The sequence below is a fragment of the Portunus trituberculatus genome, chromosome 16, assembly GCF_017591435.1.
Source record: "Portunus trituberculatus isolate SZX2019 chromosome 16, ASM1759143v1, whole genome shotgun sequence".
Taxonomy (NCBI): domain Eukaryota; kingdom Metazoa; phylum Arthropoda; class Malacostraca; order Decapoda; family Portunidae; genus Portunus; species Portunus trituberculatus.
The window spans coordinates 7264020-7289487 of record NC_059270.1 but is presented as its reverse complement, the minus strand read 5'-3'; the positions used below and the strand labels follow the sequence as shown (position 1 = coordinate 7289487).

The following is a 25468-nucleotide window of genomic DNA, read 5'->3' as shown; positions in this document are numbered from 1 at the left end:
ATCTCTAGGAGAAAACTCTAGCAGTATTCTCTCTCTCTCTCTCTCTCTCTCTCTCTCTCTCTCTCTCTCTCTCTCTCTCTCTCTCTCTCTCACACACACACACACTCACAGTTATTTTTACCACTCCCTACCCCCAAAACAAGCCCTGCGGCCCTAGTCCCAGCGCGCCTGTCAACATGCTGCTCTGCATTACTTTGTATGGAGATTTGACCACTGCCAAATAATAACTTTCAGCATCAACTCAATTCAACGGCTTTAATGAAACGTAGATTCTACTGAATGCCTGACCCCACTCACATTAAATCGCAAAACTTAATATACAAGATAAAACGTAATTTTTCTTTCTGTGAGAGTCTTCACTATGGTGATAAAAAGAAAAAGAAAAAAAGCTATTTCTTTCTTTGAGTTCACTGACCAATATTTAGTTTTAAATAGTTTAGTATCCTAGAAACAACAAATTAACAGCCTGCGCTCTCTCTCTCTCTCTCTCTCTCTCTCTCTCTCTCTCTCTCTCTATTATACGTGTGTATGTTGTGTTTTAGTGTTCTGAATGTTAACCATAGCAGTACAAAAGCTTAAGTAAAAAAAGAGATTTGCTTTTTACATGTAGCAGTGTCATGTTTAAGTTCGCACTAAACAAACATGCTTTCAACTTTAAATTGTTTTCATAATTCCTCCCAGGGATTACTATATTTAGCGTCTTAAACGTTTCGTCCCTGAGAAAGAAGAGTGCATAATTCTCCCTACATCTTCTTTTACCTCACTTAAATGATGTGCGTGGTCCAGCAAAACACGCAAGAGTTGACATTCTTCTGACAATGCTCACAAGATTTAAGCCAGAAAAATACAACTCTGGGAACTGAAAACAAACGATCAATATTCCGGTAGCTGTTATTATATTCTAAAGGTTAGCAGTAGTGGCAGTAGTAGTAGTAGTAGTAGTAGTAGTAGTAGTAGTAGTAGTAGTAGTAGTAGTAGTAATATAGTAGTAGTAGTAGTAGTAGTAGTAGTAGTAGTAGTAGTAGTAGTAGTAGTAGTAGTAGTAGTAGTAGTAGTAGTAGTAGTAGTAGTAGTAGTAGTAATTCCTGTTGTTCTTGTTGTTGTAGTGTTTTTACGCATTTTTTTTTTTTACTTCTATAGCAGTATTAAAAGAAAAACAACTTTAATACAGAAAATACAGTGACGATGTATTGGTATGGAGGTGTGTGTGTGTGTGTGTGTGTGTGTGTGTGTGTGTGTGTGTGTGTGTGTGTGTGTGTGTGTGTGTGTGTGTGTGTGTGTGTGTGTGTGTGTGTGTGTGTGTGTGTTCCATGATCAAAATCCCATAATGACTGATATAAATTTCTATCAAACATGAATGGTATAAAAATAACAATAAATATAAACAAAAAAAACACAAAGCATCACCACCACCAACACAGTGATCGCTTTCATGTTTTGCAAATCCGTCATCATTCGTCACAATACAAGTGAACACGTTGGCTTTCATTCCCCTCCATGCTACCCTTTATATGGAACCATCACTGTACACTCGCTAACGTGCATGTCTAAACGGACACATGTACAGAATTTGAAATGAAGAAAAATAATATCAACAATTTAAACACGAAAAAAAATATCACTGTTATTTAGGGTACTATTGTGAAAATAAGAGTAATTTTCAAAGATAGGAAGAAGATAATGGAATTGAAACTGTGCTATATAGAACTGACATAAGACAGTGACAATATTGATCCATATGGAAACACTCCTGGTCGGCTTTCAGAAAATAAGTAACTAAATTATCAGAGAACGTCTTTGAAGAAAATGGAAGAAAAGCTTATGTAACGATTCAAAATGTGAAAAAAAAGGTCTAAAGAATGCAACATAAAAAATTCCAAAGAAGGCTAGTTGAGATTACATGATATTTAAGCCTGCAATTTTCATTTCCGCCAACAAAGTACACTTCAGGCAAGCCACGCGTACCTCGAAACTATTCATCACCATTATCATCGTCATCATTCTGACTCCACAAGACAAAAAACGTCCTCAGCCCTCCCTTCCTCTCATATATGTCAGCTACTTCACTATCCTGAGCAACCCCAGCATGACTTATTTTGTCCAATCTTGTACTTCGTCAGTCCTGCCTTTCTTTACTCTCACATTATCAGTCAAGTAATACGACAGCCCCACCCAGTTGTTTCGGCCACGCCCTGAGCTCTAAGATTAATCAAACTAACGACGTATAGTACACACGAGCTGCTCTGAGAAATAATTCCTTACCCTGGGAAATTACCACCTTTGCACACAAATGATGATGATGATGATGATGATGATGATGAGGGTGATGGTGATGGTGATGGTAATGGTGATGGTGATGATGATGATGATTATAATAATAATAACAAATTTTGAGTGAAGACTAGCTAGTAGGTGACATTCAAAGGCTCAGTGAAAGTTCATCGTTTGACGCCACCAAAGCTTGCCTCGACATTTCCCGCGTGACTCTTCAATATCCACTGTCATTTGATGCCCCAAACATAGATATACGAAGGGAATTTATACAGAAAATCAATTGAATCAATCATATCCCACAGATGCCGGACAAAACCCAATAGATAAATAGTGTTTAAACAGATAATCACTTAAGTGTATAAAGTTCTAATATAGATAAACAAAAGTATCAAAAAAGTAAAAGATGAAAAAAAAAAGTTTAAGCAAATCAAGCAAATCATTAAAATAATCAATACCACACTGTTTCAGAAAAAAAAGTGTGGATACAGAGAATCACTCAAACTAATCCGATTACACCACCAAGACTGTTGGACAATACTGGAATAGAAGCTCCATTCACCTGGGTTCATGCCAGTCATATATTCATTAAGGCAATTGGCGGCAAGCTAATCTCTTCATTTGAATCAAATTAGCGGGACCATTTTACGACCTCCCGCTAAAGGGCACACCGAGACCATCACGGCTGGACGGGTCAATAACACAGACGAAAGGTCACGCTGACCAATGACGCTGCGCAATGTGACGTCAGCCTTAGAAGGTACAAATCTCCCGTCACGAACTGAGTAAATACTTGGAGAACATGAGATTAAGATTAGTCCCGTGGGAAGAAATATTAGCACGACAGAACTGTTTAACTTTCGGATTAATTTCATCTGTGTATTGACTCGATAGCGTCGCACTTTTGATGAATGACAATTAACTGTATTGACTCTGCAGATGAAAACCAAACTCGCGAGAGCAGAGTGTGAGACTTCATTCGCTAAGATACAATTTTATGTGCCGTGGAGTGTAAAAATTTCCTCGTTTGAAACCTTGTGTGATTAAATGTGTGTGTGTGTGTGTGTGTGTGTGTGTGTGTGTGTGTGTGTGTGTGTGTGTGTGTGTGTGTGTGTGTGTGTGTGTGTGAATGGTGTTTTACCTCAAAAGTATAATTCCCTGATGACTTAAAGCCTAGAAAAGAACAGAATTTTCATAGCCTGAGTATTTCCTGCAAGGACACCAACACACCATAATTCTCCATTGAAATTCTACATTCTATTTGATCAACTAAAGTATCTTATGGTAGTTTCGATACCGATTGTTTGACTAGAATTACGAATATCATAACATTACGGTATCAAAATTACAGAGAATGAAAGATAGGCAAAACTTTTCTATACTTGGAATTGCAAAATGTTCTATTACATACGCTCCTAGTAATGACAATTAATAAAAGAAAAGACCTTGTAATAACCAATAAACTGCAAACAATATGTCTGAAACACAACCCTGCGACATAGACGATGCTGTAAAAGTGCTCACTGTACGTCTGTCCACCAACCCACACACTGCGGGCATCCTCAGCAAAATAAAAGGACGCCAGACGTCTGGCTCCCCCACAGACCTGTCAAGTGATGCTTTTAAAAGTGACCATTATTTTCCATTACTCTCTCTCTCTCTCTCTCTCTCTCTCTCTCCGTGTGTGTGTGTGTGTGTGTGTGTGTGTGTGTGTGTGTGTGTGTGTGTGTGTGTGTGTGTGTGTGTGTGTGTGTGTGTGTGTAGGTGGGATTCCCCGTGGGGGGGTGGGGAGGATAAAGAAACCTAAAGCACCCTGCCACTATTTATGTTCCTGTGCAGATCTATACAGGAACATAAATAGCAATACGGTTCTTAGTCAAACCAATGTGCTTAGTGATGACCAGGAATAAGTGATGGGACGAAGCTTGATTGTCTATTGCAGAAACAGTATATCTTAGCTTTACTAATTGAGATAATGACGAAGTAAATAGATAAATAAAAGAAATATAAATAAATAAATAATCCAATAAAATTAAATAAAACAAATTAATAAATAACTGGATAAACGATTAAACAAACACGCAAACAAACGAACGAACAGATAAAAAATAAGTGAAACAAACAAACAAAATATGAGGTTAAAAAATCGCTCTGAGAGACGAGGTGAAAATGTTCATTAACACTTTTAGAACCCAGCAAAAATATGGAAAAACTCCCAGCCCCAACAGTCAACGTAGCGGCAAAAACCAGCATCTTGTGTGAAACATTTACATTTTTTTTTTTTTTGAGGCCCGTCCTTCTTTATTACAACTTTTCATAAGAGAGAGCGTGGGCTGGCGGCTGCATCAAATAGCCAATTTCCATACTTAGATGGAATGTGAATTACGTTTAGTCAAGAATTAGCATATTATACACACGCCGCCGTGACACGAGCGGTGCCAACATGCCTAACTAATAATGTAGATGAAGCAGACCAGGCCAAGATGAGTTACCACCCGTGAAGCACCGTCATCACCACCATCACCATCATCATCACCATCATCGTCATTATCATAAGCCTTTCTTTATTCTAGCACGCCTCCCAAAACTTCTTCCACTCATCTTTATCCACTCTGTCTATTCCAGGGAACACCAGCGAAACTTTTCCCTCACAAGATATTCGTCTATTTTGAACAAGTTACCGTACCTACACTTATTTTCCTTACCGGCTTCATATTTGCCTTCATCCCCGCGGCTATCCAAACAAACACTCCTGTCAGGTTGATAGACTTGTTGATATCTGGCATTAGAATAGAACAGCAATAGCCTACAATGCAGTTTAACCGAAGATAGACAGATAAATAGACCAAAAATAAGAAGAGAGAGAGAGAGAGAGAGAGAGAGAGAGAGAGAGAGAGAGAGAGAGAGAGAGAGAGAGAGAGAGAGAGAGGAGGGATGGTAGGTGGGAGGGTTAGTGGGAGGGAGGTAGGGAAAGGGAGAGGTAGGGGGAGCGGGAGACGGGCCGGGAGGGAGACATGAGGTACAGTGGGTGGGAGGGAGAAGGGGAGGAGGACGGGAAGAGGGACGAGAATAGGGAGAGGGAGGGACATAAGGAGGGAAAGAGGTAGTTAGGAGGAGGGAGAGGGGTAGAGAAATGCGGAGAGAGAGAGAGAGAGAGAGAGAGAGAGAGAGAGAGAGAGAGAGAGAGAGAGAGAGAGAGAGAGAGAGAGAGAGAGAGAGAGAGAGAGAGAGAGAGAGAGAGAGAGAATCATGCTTGGTAAATTGCAGAATCCATGTTATTACTAGTACTATTCCATGTACACACAAAAATTTACACCAGTTACCCTTATGACGCCCATTCTCATGCAATGCGCAACACATACCAACAGGCGGCGCCACCCTCGTGATTTCCCAGGGTGTCAGTGAGGCTTAGAATGCTCATACTAGGGATTGTTAGACGGTATGTACCACGCAAGCCACAGTCTATTGTGCCAGAAATGAAGACAGGAATAAAGGCAACGATTAACACATCCAGAGAGAGAGAGAGAGAGAGAGAGAAACTGGGCCTGGGAAAAGGGGAAAGAGGTTGGCTATTATAGGATTTCCGAGGAGAAAAATAACATGGAGTCATTCCCAGTAAGTGGCTCCTTTTTCCCGCCACCACCATTACCGCTGATAAAGACATTACGCACACCGGAAACCAGAAGAAATTAGACATCGTGAAAACTTTTATGAAGATCAACATATGTATATTGGTAGGAAAAGGAAGTATTTCTAAAACGTACCATATACACGGTTTTGCAAACGGATGACGAGTAGATGACATTGTATGATAATGCAACCTTCACTCCCTCTAACCGTATCTATACGTAGAACAAAATAGGTCTGAAAAGAAATTGGAATTAAGCATTCTAGGTTGAGCCCTTACTAGTATCTCCAGCACTACTGCAGGGTAAGGAGACTCGTTGGGGGTAAAGTACGTAGGTGTATTCTGCAGGGACCAGTACAGGTGAGGGGAAGTACAAAGGAACGCAGGATTGACTAGCTAGTGGCTGGACGCTGGTCCTCTCCGTGTTTCCGAGGCTGCCTGAGGCGGGCGAGGGTAACACTACCTAGTTGCCGAGTACTGCTTTAATTACCCTAGCAACAATAGGAATGACTTACATACGGCTTACAATAATGCATTTTACATAACTTAGCGTGGATGTTTTGCCGTTAGGAAGCGGGTTGGATATACTGACATAATAGAAGTGTTGCTATCAATAGTTCTGATGCTAATAGAACTATAGTTACGATAATTTACCAGTTTCCACGGCGGTCACTGCCACCTTTATTGTCCTTGCCAGGCACTCACAATCACTACCAGTTTCTTCACTACCTGCCTAGAGTATCATAATTTCCCATAATATTCAAACACAGGTATCTGTTCTACCCCGGCCGGACTCCCGCCAACACCGTCACCACCACCACCACCTCCGTCATTCCTAACGCCACCACTACAATTTTCTCTTACCTCGCTCACTCACGTAATGTCACTGTATCCTCTGCCTCCGCCGAGGTTCTCAGCCGCCAGCAAAATGTTTGTAACAAGAGCAAAAGATGATAAAGGTTCGGGATGCACCACAGCCAGTCACCTGCACATAACACATCCAGTAGGACTGATCAGCCTGCGCCTGAGGAGTGAGGGAGGAGGAAGCTGCGCACCTTTGTTTCGATTGGCTTGAGGTGACGTAATGATAGCTAGTTTTTCGTTACCACCTCATAACAGTTTAACTCATGTTCAAGTGGTCAGTGAGAATGTGTATTTTATTTGATGTGATGCCTCTTAAAATTCAATCAGAAATGTTTTGTAATAGTCAATCTATGTTATGATATAATATTTTTTTTATTTCCCGCGTATTCGAGATGCCAACGTATGATACTATTTCTTAATATTTCGTTATTGTAAGAATTGTATTTTCCCAGAAAACACGTAAGTAAACGTAAATGCTATCAAATTTTAATTACTTTGGTTACATTTATTATCAGTACTTTGATGGCATACTGTCATTCAAAGAAATGTAATCAATGCACAGCTGTTGGTACAATGTTGACATACGCTAGTCTCATTTACTGTTCTTTTAAATACCATCTTCTGCGTTTTAGTTTTGTCAGGTAAGATGAGCGAGTGCAGAAAAGATCATGTAATATCTAAGAATAACGCTTTTACAGTAGCACACACGTATATTTGTATGCATATCCATATATTGGAGAATGACATGGAGTTTACATGAGACAAGGAAAAAAAACAACACCGAATAAAGGAGTCAGTAAGCTATTGTCTTACATATAAAGACATGCAGATTAAAAAGAAAAGCCTAGTGAAAGAGGACGGGAGCAAAGATGCAGATCGTTAATAGTACTGTAAGAAAGTCCTGTCTGGCCTAAAGATTATTGAAGGAGGCAGCACATTCGTAAAGGATCACATGAACATATTGGAAAAACGTAAAGAAAGCTGTAAGACATCGGCTAGCCAACACGTGACAGCCCCTGCACAGAAAAGAAACGGAATATATATATATATATATATATATATATATATATATATATATATATATATATATATATATATATATATATATATATATATATAATCATCAATTAAAGAAGGAAAAAAATACCATAGTATACCGTTTAAATAAAACTGAAATCATTCGTGTGACACAAAATTCATTTTATGTTAGCATTCAGTTCAGTAAATTAATGAAATATCTCTTAGCGTCAGAGATAACAAACGCTCAAACGTACCAAATGAATCAGGAATTAGGCCAGTTTTTTTGGAGAGGAAACTCACTTCATTTATTAGAAATTAACTATTTCTTCTAATACTTAATTTGTGCAGAGACGCTAACATTCCTGGTTTTAAATATATTCAGAATGGCATACAGTATGATTGTAATGTTAGCACTCTTGAAGGCATCATTAACTTGGTTACTAAGAAGCCAGAAGACGCAACAAAACACCACACATACAAATAACTATTGAAACCCGGTGTCTTGTCGATAGCTGTTCGGCTATCCACAACTGTCTAGGCTTCGTTTACAAACAAAGGCTGGGCGGCTATGAACACCAATTCGTGTTCGCAGCTGACCATTTGTTCCTAGGTGTCCGGCCAGTGTTTTGAAACTCAGGGAGCATATTCCTTATTTTTTTCCATAAGAAAACCATTGCAAATCCAATACACAGCAACATTTTAATAAGAAAGTGTATATATTGCTATAATGTATAAGATATATAATCATTATCGTGTTTTGAAGCAGGAGGAGACATATTCTTATTTCTATTCATAAGAAAACCTTTTATGAATCTATACACCGCTATATTTTTAAGAAAAGTGTATACAACTTTATGTTGCGCAGGTATGGTTAAGAAATATCAAATAGCCTTTATGCAGTGACCAAATTACCTACGTTAAACAAAGATAGATTTGTTCAATTGGTTTAAGGATTTTAGAAAAAAAAACTACAAATTTTCAATTTGTTATATATTGGGAGTCAGCTTGTAGTGATTGCATATTGTTTGTTGTAAGATATTCTCTTGGTACAGTCTTTCTTGTAAATAAATTAATTAGCATGCTGTCACGGTCACTTGTGAACAACTTTGCTAATCAACAAAACTTTGTTTGTAAACACTGGGTTCTGCGCAAATGCAAGTCGCGCCCGGACATTTATGGATAGTCGGGTAGCTCCGAACATGACACACTTACTCAGAGGTCAAATATATCCCTGATCTTACACATAGGGAATTTATTAGGAATCCACTGATGGCCGCTGGAGTAGCATCCCGCAGGAATTGCGTATGTCCCAATGTGACGAACGGGCAGGCCACACAGACCGAACACCACGCATTGGAGTGCGCGCTATCGTAAGAGATCAGGCAAAATATATGGTAAAGAAAAAGGAATAGATGAATTATTTCATGGAATATAAGACGCAAATACTTTGTGTAGCTAAGTGTATGAAGTTTTGAATAATTGTAAAACCTAAGATAAAGCAATACTTCGTTAGAATGCATATACATATTAGACACTGTATTTATGCTAGTCACATTGTACAAAGTGCTATTTCGAACTATGTATCTATATCAGTTTTAATGGTAACTAATCCGCTGATGTTATGTTAGTATGTCCTTTATGTACTGCCCGTGCTCCGTTTTCTGTAAAACATTCTTTTATAGAATCAGTTTGGCTGGCTTGAGGTGACGTCACGTCTTCCCCTCAGTTCTCGTTCGCCGCCGTCTCAGGTCATGCGTACGCCTCAGCCTCTCGTGTGCTCGGCTATACCTGTTGTGTCTTGTGATACCATGAAATACACGTTCATAATGGACTCAGGTGTATCCATGCTACCCCTGCTTAAGGACAACTACCACAATGGTTTTTTTTTTTGTTTTTTTGCATTGCGTACTTTTAACAGAACATTCTTATGATAGTATTTATATTTAAGCTTGATAACTAACATCCATTATGTGAACCATTGGGAATTTTGTAACATTGGCTGTAACGTAAACTTCCATTTTTCTTTGGTCAAGAAAACTAAGTAAATAACAAAGCTTGATTAAGATCTTAAGAAAACCAAAACGTTAGACGTTGTAAAAGAAACTTCTCCCATTGTACATTGCCCTTTTAAGATTCGCACCTGCAGAGGGAAAATTTGTAGCAAACCCTCTTTACAGATACGCAAAAAAAGACAGGAAGCAAAACTCTAAGAATTATTGTTCAAATATAGATACCCAAACTGTCGTGTTCACCTGCCTTAGCCGTCGAGGTGCAACCAGCCCTGATGCTTACCGTGGGAAGCATAAAAGTGTTGTCTCTTTTAAAGAAATGAGAGTCGGGTCAGCGTGGGAGCCTGGCTCTCGCGTTCTGATTGTAGCGTGTGCCAGCAGAGGCACTTTGCTACTAGTGGTAACCGCCCCCATGACCTTTTATTATCTGGGGGGGAAGAAAGCTTTCTCTGCTAATGGGCCTTGCTAATGCCCCAGATAGTGTTATTGCCTGCGTCCACACACTCTACTAATGCCTAAAAAGTGTTTTGGTGATGCTGGCGTCACTTTGGTCCAGTTTTTCCAGTTGAAATAGCTTCAATTCACTTTTTTATTTTTTTGTCAAGCGAATCATTTTATAGTGAATTAATTAAGACCTCATTGTCGTTTTATTTTATTATTTCAAGGAATGGGACAAAGAACCTTTTATTTTCGAAAAAAAAAAAACGTAAGGGTTTTTTCACTGCACAGGAGTACTACAATGCACATATCATTGAACATCACATAAGATAAGTTACGAGAACAAAATTTACCAATTTCTACCTTAGCAACAGCGGCAATATTAAGTGCTACATCCACCTTTTAGTTAAAGAAATTTGCACGCAGGCGGAAGCTCCTTTTTATGTTTGTGCAATGAAGAAAAAAATAATGTTCAAAGAAGATGTAAGCATGCTGGAATATCTCACACTTTTAAGTAGATTTCCCTGTTTGTAAGTCCTACACCCTTTAAAACACAGCATGCAACTCTAAATGCAAATTACGTTACGCAAATATAATTATAAAGCTCGTTAGTTCTGTTGGGAATGTGTGTGTGTGTGTGTGTGTGTGTGTGTGTATATGTGTGTGTGTGTGTGTGTGTGTGTGTGTGTGTGTGTGTGTCCCTTGGGATGTAATACAGGTTAAGAGGATAAGGAAGACCTAAACCATTTCCTCCAACACAGCCCAGCCTACAGCTATGAAAGATCCAAAAATCCCAATTGGCAGCGTCCTTACCCAGAAAATGAGGAACACCTCATTGGAAAATCACTTTTTGAAAAATCTAATGTCGAAGAAATATAGAAATAATATATAATTTTTGGAAAATAATAAAACAAAGTTGAAAATAAAAATCGTTAATTACAGATACAGGCTCAGGCAAAACCCAAACCAAAACACATCAGGAAGTGCCGATATCCAGGAAACAATTCCGCTAATCAGCTGAAGTGAACTTGGGATATTGAGTACGAGATGCTGGTGACAAAAACAATCCAGACTCTGCCAGTACTGTTTATTAGCTTTATTTTCATGCGTTTCATATTACTATTATATCACCTAATCATCAGGGAATCAGGATCTGCTTGACTAGCCGGCAGATACTCAATTTCTGTAAGATGGCTGATATATGTCTTTATAGGTAAATGAGTTATGTAAGAAAATTCATAATAAATATTACCTTGCATGAGAGAGAGAGAGAGAGAGAGAGAGAGAGAGAGTGATGGATGGGGAGAAACAAGGAGAGGGGACATCCTTCAGCGAATCCAGGGAAGTGTAAACATTTCCGATTGTGTATACACTATCTTTGTAACACACATTTTCCGGAGTATACAACAAACTAGTAATAATCCGTAAATGAGTATACAATCTTCAAGAAAATAAGAAACTTTTATATTTGTATTCACAAGAATCATATACGTTGTCTAATTTAGCTACAGGTTCAAATCATCGCACATGTTGGTAGACTTGACGAGTGTGTTGCCACAGCGACAGTATCACCTCAGCTGCCTGAAGTGTTGTGAGACGTGAGTGATAACGCTAGATTTGTTAAGTATTTACATTCCTCAGTTAGAAATTTTGAATGAAGCTGGTCGGTGTGTGAAGCTGCTCGTCACGTGAAGGAGTGATAGTCTTGAAGGCCCATCATACGTGTGGAAGTGAGTGATTCTCGATAGTGCATAGGGACATGCTGCTCCATTTTCTGATAGGAAAGGAGTTAGAGGACCCAAACTGTGAAGTTCTCAGTGTTCGCCGGCTGGTTTAATTCAGGAGAGAATCAGCATCGTCTCGACGTACTAAGCAGTCATCTCAAAACACTATATTACGATGCATCTCTTGTTTTACCTTGCTTTTTCTCCTTCCAATATTTTTCTGTTGTTATTTTATTATGGTATTTTTTGTAATTACTTGAGTTTATACGACTAACATCATAATATAGTTTTCTTTATGAGGAAAAAGAAAATTTGCCGCCGACACCGAAAAAGCTCGAGGATGCTGCAGTACTTTCATTACTGTTTTCTTAAGCAGTTTCTTGTCATACCCGGAACTGATGTGTCTTTAGACTGCAAAAACCTCGCCATGATGATCATTGGACATTAGCTAAAATTGTTAGGTCTCTATGACACCGAAAGCGTCCATGCCGTGGAATAGCTTGTTATGGTTTGGTTGGCAATAGACAAATATTATCAGACTTTGATTTCTAAGTTATGAAAATAAACTCATTTATGGGGCTTCATGTTCATGGTTTATGTAGTCTACTTCCTAGGTTAGAAGAAAAAAAATACTGATATTGAGTTATCAATTGATGAACTACTAAGCTTTTCAGAGTTTGAGGGCACGTTTTTCTAGAATAACTTTGTAAGGAACACGCATATCATTATGAAATTTTGCCACAGTGTATTTGACACCCTCCCTTAATATCCCAATGTGTCATGAATCGTAAACAGTATATAATAATGGCACTTCTCCCTATAAAAATAGGAGAAAGTCACTTATCCCTCACGAAGAAACGGACAAGTGGTGAGAAATGGTGACGTAGAGAGAGAGAGAGAGAGAGAGAGAGAGAGAGAGAGAGGAGGTAGGGGAAAACATAGACCGGGAGGGGATGGGAGGGGAGGGGAGGTAGGGAGAGAAATATGGGGAGGGGGATGGAAGGGAGGGAGGGAAGGAGCAGGGGGAGGGACTATGTGGGTGGAGCTTGTTACTACGTCACAGATAGTACTACGTCACCATTTCTCACCACTTGTCCGTTTCTTCGTGAGGGATAAGTGACTTTCTCCTGTTTTTATAGGGAGAAGTGCCATTATTATATACTGTTGACGATTCTTGACACATTGGGATATTCGGGGAGGGTGTCAAGTACACTGTGGCAAAATTTCATAATGATATGCGTGTTTCTTACAAAGTTATTCTAGAAAAACGTGCCCTCAAACTCTCTGAAACGCTTAGTAAGTCATTTTTGTCCCAGGAATAGAGATGGTATGAAAAAAAATCCATGTACAATAATTATAACCTTCATTCTGCTATTATAGTGTTAATATTGTATCTCAGTATGTGACAGTAGAATATCTAAAAATGTACGATATACAGCAGACAAACTTTTCTGCGAAATATTACGAAATCTAGTGAATCTAACAACTGCACCACGAGTTTGGGTCCTCTCCTACAAGCAAACGCTGCGGCCAAAGTTTGATACGCCAAGAAAGGTAAATGGTACTGTGCTGGATATTGTGATGACAGCTTTGAAACCACTCTCCTGAACTGCCAATTTCGCCGCTTAGAAATTTCTGCCTTTCTGTTGACTTTTAATTAACAATCAATTTACGTGTTTTGTCCCGTTAATTAAAGATCGATTGATTTAACGGGTCTTGCCTTCTGCCTATAGAATCGAAACAACCATTGCATCTATGTATTAATATTTATGTAAATGACTGAAATAAAAAAAAACATTCCATGAACCCAGTGCTACTACATCTGAGTGGGAGTCAGTGCCAGACCAATACTGTTCCCGTCTCTCCAGGAAGGAGTCGCTCCTTGAAAGAAGAAATAGCACACAAAAGACTTCGTTATTTATGACCAGCCTCAAGGGAACGAAGTTTAGCAGAGGCTGAGTGCCAGGTCGAGATAGTGTGCCTCGTTCCTACTCAAACCGATGTTTTTGCAAGCCAACTGCTGCCTCTCTCCGCCACTGCCGCCAGGAAGGGAGAGAGGCAGCAGCTATTCAAGGAAAACAAACCTGTCGGGGTAAGCAAGCAGCTGGCAGAGGAAAAAAAGAGATGAATGTTTCCAGCGTACGAAGGTAAACCAAGAGTCTGGAAACTGGTGGTTCTTTTGTTGTTTGTCTTTACGAAGTCACACACAGTGCAGCCAAAGCCTTGCGGTGAGACAAACCTTTACTTTTTACATTATTATTTTCGAGGGGATATGTTGGCTTGGGAATACTCGTCATAGTGAGATTGTAACACCGGGATCCTATGATAAGTGTATGGTTGGAAGCAATGCTGTGTAATTTTATATTCATTGCCACTTTCTGCGCATGGAGCGATAAAACATTCCATGGCATATTACATTTTTTATCAAGCATGTTATAGTATTTGATATTTTTTTTACGTTATCCTCTCAGATCTCTACAATGATAAACTATAGTTATAAGTGTGAAAATAATAATGTTGATGCTGCTGTAGATGTGATGATAATAATGATAATGATAATAATAGTAATGATAATAGTGATAATGATAACAATAATAATAATAATAATAATAATAATAATAATAATAATAATAATAATAATAATAATAATTATTATTATTATTATTATTATTATTATTATTATTATTATTATTATTATTATTATTATTATTATTTTTCATTTATTATTATTATTATTATTATTATTATTATTATTATTATTATTATTATTATTATTATTATTATTATTATTATTATTATCATTGTTATTAGTATTATTGTTATTATCATTATTATTATTATCATTATCATTATTATTAATATTATCATTATTGTTATTATTATTATTATTATTATTATTATTATTATTATTATTATTATTATTATTATTGTTATTAATATTACCATTATTACTCTTATTGTTATTATTACTATTACAAGATAGAACAACAACAACAACAACTACCACAGAAAGAACAATGTTAAAATGAACAAATAAATCCTAACCTATTTTTTTTCTACAGCACCAACATTCCACAATTTGAATTGTAGAAAATTTATATGCCTACACACACACACACACACACACACACACACACACACACACACACACACACACACACACACACACACACACACACACAGCATTTTCTCTAGGAAGAGTATCCAAATGACATACCACTTACTTGTCTCCATGATAGCCACTCAAGCTTTGTAGTTCATTTTTCTTACTTATAAGATCTTTCAGCACATATCCGGTATAGAATATTTCTCCCTACGGTAGCGCAAAACAATTCCACGAACGTTTTTTCGTTTGTAAAAACTCACTTGTGAAGCCTTATGGCGTGAAGTGAAGGAATCTGAAGTAATCATCAACATCAGTTTTCTCCTAATCTGCCCTGTGTATCTTAGTCAGCTCCCCATCCATTCTAGGTCATCGTAAGCCAAACTTCTATTGTTATCTCTCCCTCTATGTAATAATACCTTTCTTCCTGACTTCTTTTACATATGAAATCCGGCACAGTGTGGAAAAACTTGTCCCCTTATCATAGGAATGCCATTCAAATAAAAACAGGTTAATATTGCTATTTCGATTCCCATCACCTCCACCACCTGCATCACCACCACTGCTTACTCACGCACTTAGACTTTCCCTTCGTCTCCCACAAACACACACACACACACACACACACCCGGTAGCTCAGTGGTTAGAGCGCTGGCTTCACAAGCCAGAGGACCGGGGTTCGATTCCCCGGCCGGGTGGAGATATTTGGGTGTGTCTCCTTTCACGTGCAGCCCCTGTTCACCTAGCAGTGAGTAGGTACGGGATGTAAATCGAGCAGTTGTGACCTTGTTGTCCCGGTGTGTGGTGTGTGCCTGGTCTCAGGGCTATCCGAAGATCGGAAACAATGAGCTCTGAGCTCGTTCCGTAGGGTAACGTCTGGCTGTCTCGTCAGAGGCTGCAGCAGATCAAACAGTGAATTACACACACACACACACACACACACACACACACACACACACATATATATATATATATATATATATATATATATATATATATATATATATATATATATATATATATATGCACACACACTCGTTGTTATTGTCGTCGTCGCTATCGCTTCCTCCACCACCTTCCCTGAGCCTCTTTTTTTTTTATTTCGACTTCCTCTTTCCCTCTCACTCTCCTGCTTTTCGTATTTCGATTCAGGACGAAGCAAACCCTTCGAAAACAATCTTAGATAGAAGCGGGTCCTGAGTAGCGTTCTTACACGTGAAGGCCTTCAATAGTAATGGCTTTATTTTTGTGTGTGTCTTTGGAAATGAGTATGTTTGTGACTGGACGGCGGTTGTTTCCTCTTGGTTTGTGGTAAACATGGCCGCTGGATAAAGGAGACTCTCATAAAAATCATAATTTATTCATGAGTCAGCATCCTCGGCATCATCATCTGCCTTTAAAAATGGGTTTTATAGACTACCAAACAGTATCCTCAATGTTGTTTTGGCAAATCCTTTGTATGCTCCAGGATGCCTTTTGTTCTGGGTCGACATTCTACCTCCTGTTGTGCCGGTGTTTGCGTGGCGAGGAAAGCGAGGTATATAGCCTTGTTTGTCTATGCCCTCGCCCAGATTCCAGTCAGTTAGACATAACTGAATGTTTGGCGACTTCATTTTTAGATATCATTTATCATGTAGAACTTCTTATTTAGATTTTTTTAATAGAAATTTGAATAGAAAAACCTTTCTACCAAAATTACAAAATTAAGATATACCAAACATCAACGTGTGTATTTATGACATTCAGAGAGAAATTCAACAAACATAACAAGCAGATCAAAAAATGAGTGGGAACTTTGGCACAGGCACTACAAAGCTCTACCCGGAAACGGCCCTGCTTGTGTGCGCTCCTTTATTCACCTCACACTAAGCCTCCATCACGGCGGCACGGAATGTTTACTCGCGCCACTAGACACTCCCAGGCTCAAGTCACACTCCATTACAGCACAAGCCAAGGCATTCACTACCACTTCCCAGACTACCACCACATCCCTCACCGTAACACGTCCTGCCTCCTAATGCTCCACTAGCGCGGCTCTTTGCTAGGCCATGGCTCCCCTGCTCGCAATGCCACACCTCCCTTACGGTCTGCCATTAATCGCTGCCGAACAAGGAGCTGAAGAAATGAGCGAGAAATTTTTCTCTCTCGCCAGAATTCCAAGGAAAGTTTCGCCCCTTAATAAAGTCTTATTGTTGTGGTACTTCAGCCTCGGCAGCGGTAAAGAATGGCTGGAACCTGGGACAAGAAGTGATGAAAGGGAAGCAAATTTGTTAAAGGGGAGATGTAAGATACCACAAGGTCGGGTTGTTAAATTTATTAGAATATTTGAAAAGGGTGATTGGTAGTTAGCTGTTGGTATGATCGTTTACAATGGGATACAGGTTGGAAACATAATAAGTTCACCTTAGAACAATCCTAACCAACTGATGAGTGTTACGAAATGCACTACCGTGAAATACAACATAGCTACATCACGTGCAGGGAACACGAATAGCCAGAGGGTGAACGAGACTGTCAGATGCACTTCTCTCTCTCTCTCTCTCTCTCTCTCTCTCTCTCTCTCTCTCTCTCTCTCTCTCTCCATCTAGCTATCTATCTTGCTAGCCATCTCAGTGTGTGTGTGTGTGTGTGTGTGTGTGTGTGTGTGTGTGTGTGTGTGTGTGTGTGTGTGTGTGTGTGTGTGGGACCATTATCTTATTTCCTTGTCGGCAATCAGAAGAAGTAAAAAACCTTAGACGAGTTGGCTCAGGGTTGGCCCAAGTACAAAAACGAAGGGCTCCGCAAGGAAGCAATCAAGTTAATCGAATACCACCAAGGGAGGGACGCTACCCTCTGTTGGCCGCTACCTCTCCTTCTGCTTCACTGATTTCACACAGGATAAATTGTCTCTGGTTCTTTTCGACGCTTTCTGGAGTCCTAGAACAAAATTTCATCATTGTTTTTTTGGAATTTTGTCGAATTTTTCATTCTTACCATTAAATGAAATCAATACAATATGTTGTGATGAAGCTCTGTGAGGCATTGCTCAAGTGAAACACAGTCTCGGCCAATACACATGATTGGATTAGTTTCTGTTTGTGGAAGGGAATAGGAAGGAATGTTATTCTCCTCACGCCTGTAACGCATCCTCCTTCTGTCTTACATTGCTCGGGTAGAAACTCTCATCTTGTGTTTCCGTGATGAATAGCTTGTGGTGTGGCTTACGGAGATTCACATCTCATAACTTTCATTTTTCACACACGCACACACACACACACACACACACACACACACACACACACACACACACACACACACACACACACACACACACACACACACACACACAAACGCTATAGATTTTTGAGAGGTCTTTAAAATAGAAGTATAAAAAATTGTAATCGTCTATTTTTAGTGTAGATAGAAAAATCATGTATTTTTGTATGTAACAATTATGCTGCATCACTTTTCTTTTTCTTTTCCGTTTGAAATGTGGATAAAAAAGCAGCATTTTCTTTCCAATTAAAAATCCAATTAAATTACGTGAAATATAAATGTAATCTGTTTTTTTTTTCTCTCATTGTTAAAATAGAGATCAAACTGAACGATACGCTATTTTTTTTTTTTTTTCATTTTTAGATCAGGGAAAATACAACAGAGATTCGTATGTGAAGCCCAGGACTACGTATTATTGTGCCTGTGATAATTTTCCGACACACACAACACTGCAAAGAACAAATGGGCATAGTTGTGATTAAGTATGGATGAGCACAAGGCATCACGTATAACCTTGTATACTTATGTGTCCTGTGTATAGCTATGTATAACCCCATGTCCTGTGAGCTCTATAACTCAATACATCATAACCGCAGGGAACTCGTGATGCCAGGCAATGCACACGGTAATATTCTACAGGGAAACGACCACCAACCCATTAACGTGTTCATACCCATGGAATGTTTTACGATTGCCAGCCAGCACGTGTTATCAAGTGCTATGTTTTTGTACTATCAATTTTATCCAATCTTTTTTAAAAATACACATTATTTGTCACATTCTAACCTTTATATAGATTTTGCCCTGATAAAAGTTCTGGAAAATTGAAATATCATGTTAATTTGGATGGAAAGTAAAAGATAGATTCATCTTTGACACAACCACTACCAACACCACCATCACCATCGCCATCACTACCACCAACCCGGTCACCACCACTACACTGCTCAACCACAAACGGTGGGAATCAGATACAACAGAAAGATTGAGTGAGAAATATACGGAATAAATTATCTTTTTCCCATCAAAAGACCAGAGGTTAGGGTCAGCGCTTCATCGGGAAAAAAAGAGCATCTGTGAATGTAGTTTTGAAGTGCATTTATCTGGATTACCATCATAACAGGAGGTTGAATATTTTTGATGAGTTGCAGTCGAAAAAATATTTTTGACTAAATCAAAGTTCACTGGATTGAATAAAACATTCTCGTTTTTCTGGTATGTAAATTACAGAAACAGGCAGTATTGAAATGCGGGTGATGTTTGTTGACACAGCTCTTGGCGGGAGCGTTACTGAAAGAAATATTATAAAAATTCATTTCAGGGCTGATGCTAATTCTGTCTTCTTAAACAATGTCCTTTCATACAAGTAATGTAGCAGACTTCGTACGGTAATTTTCCTATTAATGGTGTAGAACCATTAAATTGTTACTAGAATCTTGTCATGAAAGTCAGGACTGTTTTAGAGTGATTTAAAGAAATTTGTTCTCAAATAGAGTGGCATATAAATGGAATAGATTCAGAAATCAAGTTGTTAGTGCAGAGTAAATAGGTTACTTTAGAAGATGAGACATATTAATAGATTACGTGAGGATATAAGTAGGTATGTTTTATATGTAGCCCATGTGCCATATAGGCCTGATGACCTCTTGAAACTCTACTTATTTGTCCACATCCCTATGTTCCTTTATTCTTATTATTGGGAGTTCAGGATACCAGCTTACTTATTAACTTGATGGTCGATACACACTGCTCCTGTCCTCCATAAGGCGTTGTATTCCACAAAATTAACTAATTTTACCTGCTTCTCAGACAGTGTGGTAAAACTTTCCCTGAACTCACGCCTTTTACCTTCCCTCTTCCTCTTCTTTCTCCTCCTCCACCCTCATCACTTTACTATCCTATCATACTACCGCCCCATCACCGTATGAACACATCAGTCTGATTACTCAATCCATTAAAGTAGATGCATTGTCAAGAAAAAAAAAACAAGGTAGTTGCTGGAAATGTACTCTGAATTATATTTGAAAACTTTTTATACTAACATTTGCAACACGAAAGAAAGTAACATAGCTATTCATTCGTAATAAAGAAGGTAAATAGATAAATAGAAACGTGTATAGACGGTTAGTACTCATTGTTCCCATATCTTTTAGCCATTTAATTAACTGATGTTTTATTACGATTCAAATGGCTGTGAAAAGGTAGTCTACAATGCAAGACAGTAAGACAAAATATGACAAAGAAATAGATTTTACCTCTTTTTTTATGCCACAAAACTTTTCAAAATGCTAGTGTAAAAAAAAAAAAGATATGTTTAGGCAAACTATTGTAGGTGATTACAAATAAAGAAAAAATAGTGAAAACGTTGGATTTTCTCATCTTTCGGTGTCTAAAAATAAATCTTCTCTCCCTCAGGCCAGCTACCCGGCGGCGGTGACGGTGGGGATGAAGGTGACAAGGAGAAGGAGGAAGAGGCAGAGAGAGAGCGTCTGGAGGCCATCAGGGAGGCTGAGGATAGGCGTAAGGAGAAGCACCGCAAGCTTGAGGAGGAGCGAGAAGGCATGAGACAAGGCATCAGGGACAAGGTAAGTCACCAACCTTCGTTTGAGAGAGAGAGAGAGAGAGAGAGAGAGAGAGAGAGAGAGAGAGAGAGAGAGAGAGAAACGCTTATAATTAATGGCATAATATGAAATGTTGCTTATCATCTTTTCCTTTTTAATTACTTGCATATTGACAACGTGTCGAATTTCTAATATTTAAATTAATTTCCGAATACGAGTTCTCTCTCTCTCTCTCTCTCTCTCTCTCTCTCTCTCTCTCTCTCTCTCTCTCTCTCTCCTTCCGTTTCAGAGAGAAAGATTGCACGATGGAGTTGTCATGTTGGTCTGTTATCAAGAGGACTGTGAATCACTTTATAACTTGTCATCTTGATTTGTTTTCTCGTTTTTAGAATGGCCACGTATCTGATTTAGCATTATATGATAGTTTTTAATAATTTATTCTACTACTTTTATTACTATGATTTATTAGCAAAACATTATTTCAGAACAAGTGGTTAGTTAATAAATGCATAAACTTGTGCTCGCTCGTTACTTTTTTTTTAAGTTATGAGGTCGAATATCGAATATATTTTCTTGCAATTTCATTATGGTTTCAATGAGGATTCTTTTTTAATTGTTAAGATTTCATTTCCCTTAACATATTTTCGCCTCTGAACATAAAAGTGAAAATAAAAAATCAAATCGTGAAATGTTAAAAAAAAAATCAATAAATCCCGAAATAGAAATCTTGAGAAATAATGTTGTACAGAATAATCTTTGGAAAAATAACAGAAAAAGACAAGAGGAAGAGAACTACCCTGTACCTTAACTTTCCTTTAGTTTTACGTCTATCAAACCCTAAAATATACATCCATCCACGTACAAGTCTTACAGTTCTGAGGTCTTGAAGTTTTACAGTATTTTTTTAAACATTAATTCCTTTGATTTCCACTGCAGAAGGTAATCCATGTCGTCAAATCATACTATCATAACTGAAATTACCTTATATTGATCTTGTTGCTTACATGAGCCATGCCTCGCCCTAGTTCCTGTCTCTAACCTCTCTGTCTTGATTACACTCAGTTCATTAGTCTATTGTTATTCCTACGCTATCTTCACGTCAATATCTCTCCTAACAATTTCATTTTTAACTCTATTATAAGTCATTACCGTCTGAGTTATGGACTGGAACGTTTTACTACTCAACTTTCTGCTTCCATGTATTTTTTTTCCCGTCAGGATTATATTTGCATCTTTCTCACCCGTAAGTGCTCATAGTTTTAAAAGACTGGATCCCTTTCTTCTCAACTTGCGTAGAAGAGGCAATAAGAATGCTTTTTAAGGACTTTTATATAGCATATCCTCCTCTTGCTCTTCCTCCTCATCTTCATCATCATCATCATCTTTTTTTTTCTTCTTCCTCTTCTTCTTCTTCTTCTTCTTCTTCTTCTTTTCTTCTTTTTTTTTTCTTCATCTTTATCGTCCTTCTTCTCCTCCACCTCATCCTCCTCATCCTTCTCTTCTTTTTCATCTTCCTCCTCCTCCTCCTCCTCCTCCTCCTCCTCCTCCTCTCCTCCTCCTCCTCCTCTTCCTCCTCCTCCTCCTCCTCCTCCTCCTCCTCCTCCTCCTCCTCCTCCTCCTCCTCCTCCTCCTCCTCCTCCTCCTCCTCCTACTACTACTACTACTACTACTACTACTACTACTACTACTACTACTACTACTACCACTGCTACTACCCACTTCACTACAGCTGATTGCTACTTCAAGCCTATTTTGTCCACTTTTGAACACCTAGGAGAATATCAGGATGTCTACTTTTCACCCGAACTTAGAAGAGAGAGAGAGAGAGAGAGAGAGAGAGAGAGAGAGAGAGAGAGAGAGAGAGAGAGAGAGAGAGAGTGGTATTAAGCAAAAAATATTAATGGCTGTCGTTTAACACAAATCTCAAGTATAATTACAGCTGTTTAATTACACTGGCAAACATTTTCCGCAACAGCAAAACACGTTATTATTATTTTTTCCCTCCCTTTCATGAGCAAGACTTAATATTGGGTGAATAATAACGTGAACTCAGCAACATCATTATCATTATTATTTACCTTTATTTCACCGGGACTCAGACTCGCTCTCTGGTGGTCTTGACTAATGCAGTGGACTTCAGCACCCTACCTCAGAGTCATTGCGAGTAATAGAGAGTGTCATTATTTGCAGTATTACTTTTATTTTGGTGTTCGCCAGGGTTAGTGTGAATGTGATTATGCCTTTGTACAGGAGCAGGGAGAGAGAGAGAGAGAGAGAGAGTGTGTGTGTGAGGGTATATGCTGCTTAATCAAGGAAGACAACCAAGGCGGGAGGGAGAGGTTGCACTATGACAGCAAGTTAATATAATCATAATTTTGACGCTGCCTGAAAAAATTGCAAGAGTAAGAAAAAAAAAAGACTCTTCCGTATTAGGTTCATCAGCATCTTAATTCTGATCGAAATTTTAGTCACTTCACTCCAGCTTCGAAGACGGAGAAAAAATGAATAGACACTGAAGCAAGATCCGTCAAAGGAAGGCAGGCGTAAAAGACTTTCAATTTCAACTCGGGAATATTGATGAAATAAACACTCCGGCTGTTCGAGGGCGAGGGATGTGTCGGGAAGGGAATATCACACCTTACTCTGTTGCCTCTAGGGACACAGAGGGGGGCGTGCGTGAGGTCTGATGGTCAGCTTTCACTTTCCGTGGAGTTATGTTATCGCCTATACATAAATTTGCATAGTTAGCATTTCTCTCCTTGACTCACCCAACTGTATTTATCACACCTTTGACCTTTGAGAATGTATAGCAACCAATGAGGACACTTGGAACGTCTAGGAAGAGTGCAGGGGAGATTGCATCTGTTTGACTTAAGCTGGATTAACTTGTATTGCTTCCCTTTTTTGTAATTGGTTAAGGGATCAGGATATATGTGTGTGTGTGTGTGTGTGTGTGTGTGTGTGTGTGTGTGTGTGTGTGTGTGTGTGTGCAAGCGGAGGTGGACACAGGTGACCCTCGGTACGCTCCCTTTGGTTCCCTATGGACATGATCCCTGAAAGCCTGTTTCAGAAGATTCGATTCCATTCAACTTAAAGGGATTCCAATAGCGTGCCTTAATTAAATATGGTTTTCGGCTGCCTTTAGTGAGTTAGGAGTTCTGTCCCTTCATGTTCATTTGCCTTAATACTTCAGCTCATAGATTAATTCTCTCTCTCTCTCTCTCTCTCTCTCTCTCTCTCTCTCTCTCTCTCTCTCTCTCTCTCTCTCTCTCTCTCGCTCTCTCTCTGTCTCTCTCTGGGTGGCTCGTTCCCTCCGTTCTACTCTCCTGACGACTATATCGCTCAAGTCTTCCAGGAGTTTAGAAATGCCAGAAGTGCAAATTAGTATGTCGGAAATCTGAAGGTGAGCAACAGGTCTGGCAGCAGACTTCACCTTGACAGCATTCAGCCGAGGTAGCGGTTCTTAATGTGCTAAATGAATGTCAGACTGTTAAGTAGGAAAACATTGCCTGAGATTGAACAAACTTGAAACTAGAGAGAGAGAGAGAGAGAGAGAGAGAGAGAGAGAGAGAGAGAGAGAGAGAGAGAGAGAGAGAGTTAGGCAGGGAAGACGAGACAGAGACAGAACACAGAGAGAGACAGAAGGAGAAACTTGCAAGGGCCTGTTATCTCCTTCCTCCCACCACCACCGTTATTGCCTCTGGCCTGGCATAATTTTGCATATATCATGAACGTTTGTCAGGCTGTGATTGACTGCCTTGTTTATGGACACGCATGATTCCCTCGTGTGCCGAGTGTTGTGGATCCTCGTCCTTAATTCAGCGTTGGCATTGTCTTCCCCCCACATCACCACTAAAAGGCTGGGTAACCACTAAGTAAAATCTTTATAATTTCTTCGTGTTTTATTGTGTGCTTCAGGACATATTACCGCACCGTTCTGTCATTTTGTGTTAGGTCGCAAAATCAAAATAGCGAAAAAGAGTGATTAATGATTTCACGTGGCAGGCTTCGCTGGTGAAAAAAAACTTGAGATGTGTGTGTCGCCCTGGTGGTGTTCACGTGTGCCTCTGTCACGCCGAGCCATCACATCAGAGGGAAAACATTGCCGTGAAATTAATTAGTTCTCGCTAATTTCGTGTCCATCACACAACACTGCGGGCATGTAATTTGTTCTCTAGGAGTTACAGGGTGTTCTTCCGTCCGCCGCTCTTCTATGAGTGGGCGCTGTTAGGGCTGTGGGTGTCCTCGATGCTGCTCTCCTGGGGGAACAATTAACCAGCGATGTGCCAATGTATGGTGCTTGGCAGGCTGACATTACCATTATGTTATTACATTTAATTTATAAATTTTATTAATGATTACAGTGAATGTACTCGTAGATTTATCTTAAGAACGATATTTTGACTGTATCGGAACTTCATGTGTACATTAATGTATGTACTCTTCAAGAAATTGGTTATCATTTTCTTTCCGCTAGTGGAAGAAAATACTCACTTCCACAACCAAAATGCTTATATATTTTCTAGTTTGCTACGACAACTTTAGTCTTTCGTATTTCATTTATCCATTTTTATGCAGTGCAGCGCAAGAGCAGT

At 39.0% G+C, this 25468-nt stretch overlaps 1 protein-coding gene and 1 long non-coding RNA gene across 8 annotated transcripts in view; one reads left to right on the top strand and one right to left on the bottom strand.

Moving 5' to 3' along the window:
- LOC123504599 overlaps window positions 1–6921 on the bottom strand; it is a 234131-nt gene extending 227210 nt beyond the window's left edge. Inside the window, exon 1 of the long non-coding RNA XR_006674884.1 lies at window positions 6764–6921. This is a non-coding gene — a long non-coding RNA (uncharacterized LOC123504599). The remainder of the gene's footprint in view (window positions 1–6763) is intronic.
- LOC123504597 (complexin-like) overlaps window positions 1–25468 on the top strand; it is a 792775-nt gene that overhangs the window by 721424 nt on the left and 45883 nt on the right. For all 7 annotated transcript variants that reach the window (XM_045255259.1, XM_045255254.1, XM_045255252.1 and 4 more), the window contains one exon: window positions 20728–20897. In XM_045255259.1, coding sequence (XP_045111194.1) covers window positions 20728–20897 — 170 coding nt within the window. The remainder of the gene's footprint in view (window positions 1–20727; window positions 20898–25468) is intronic.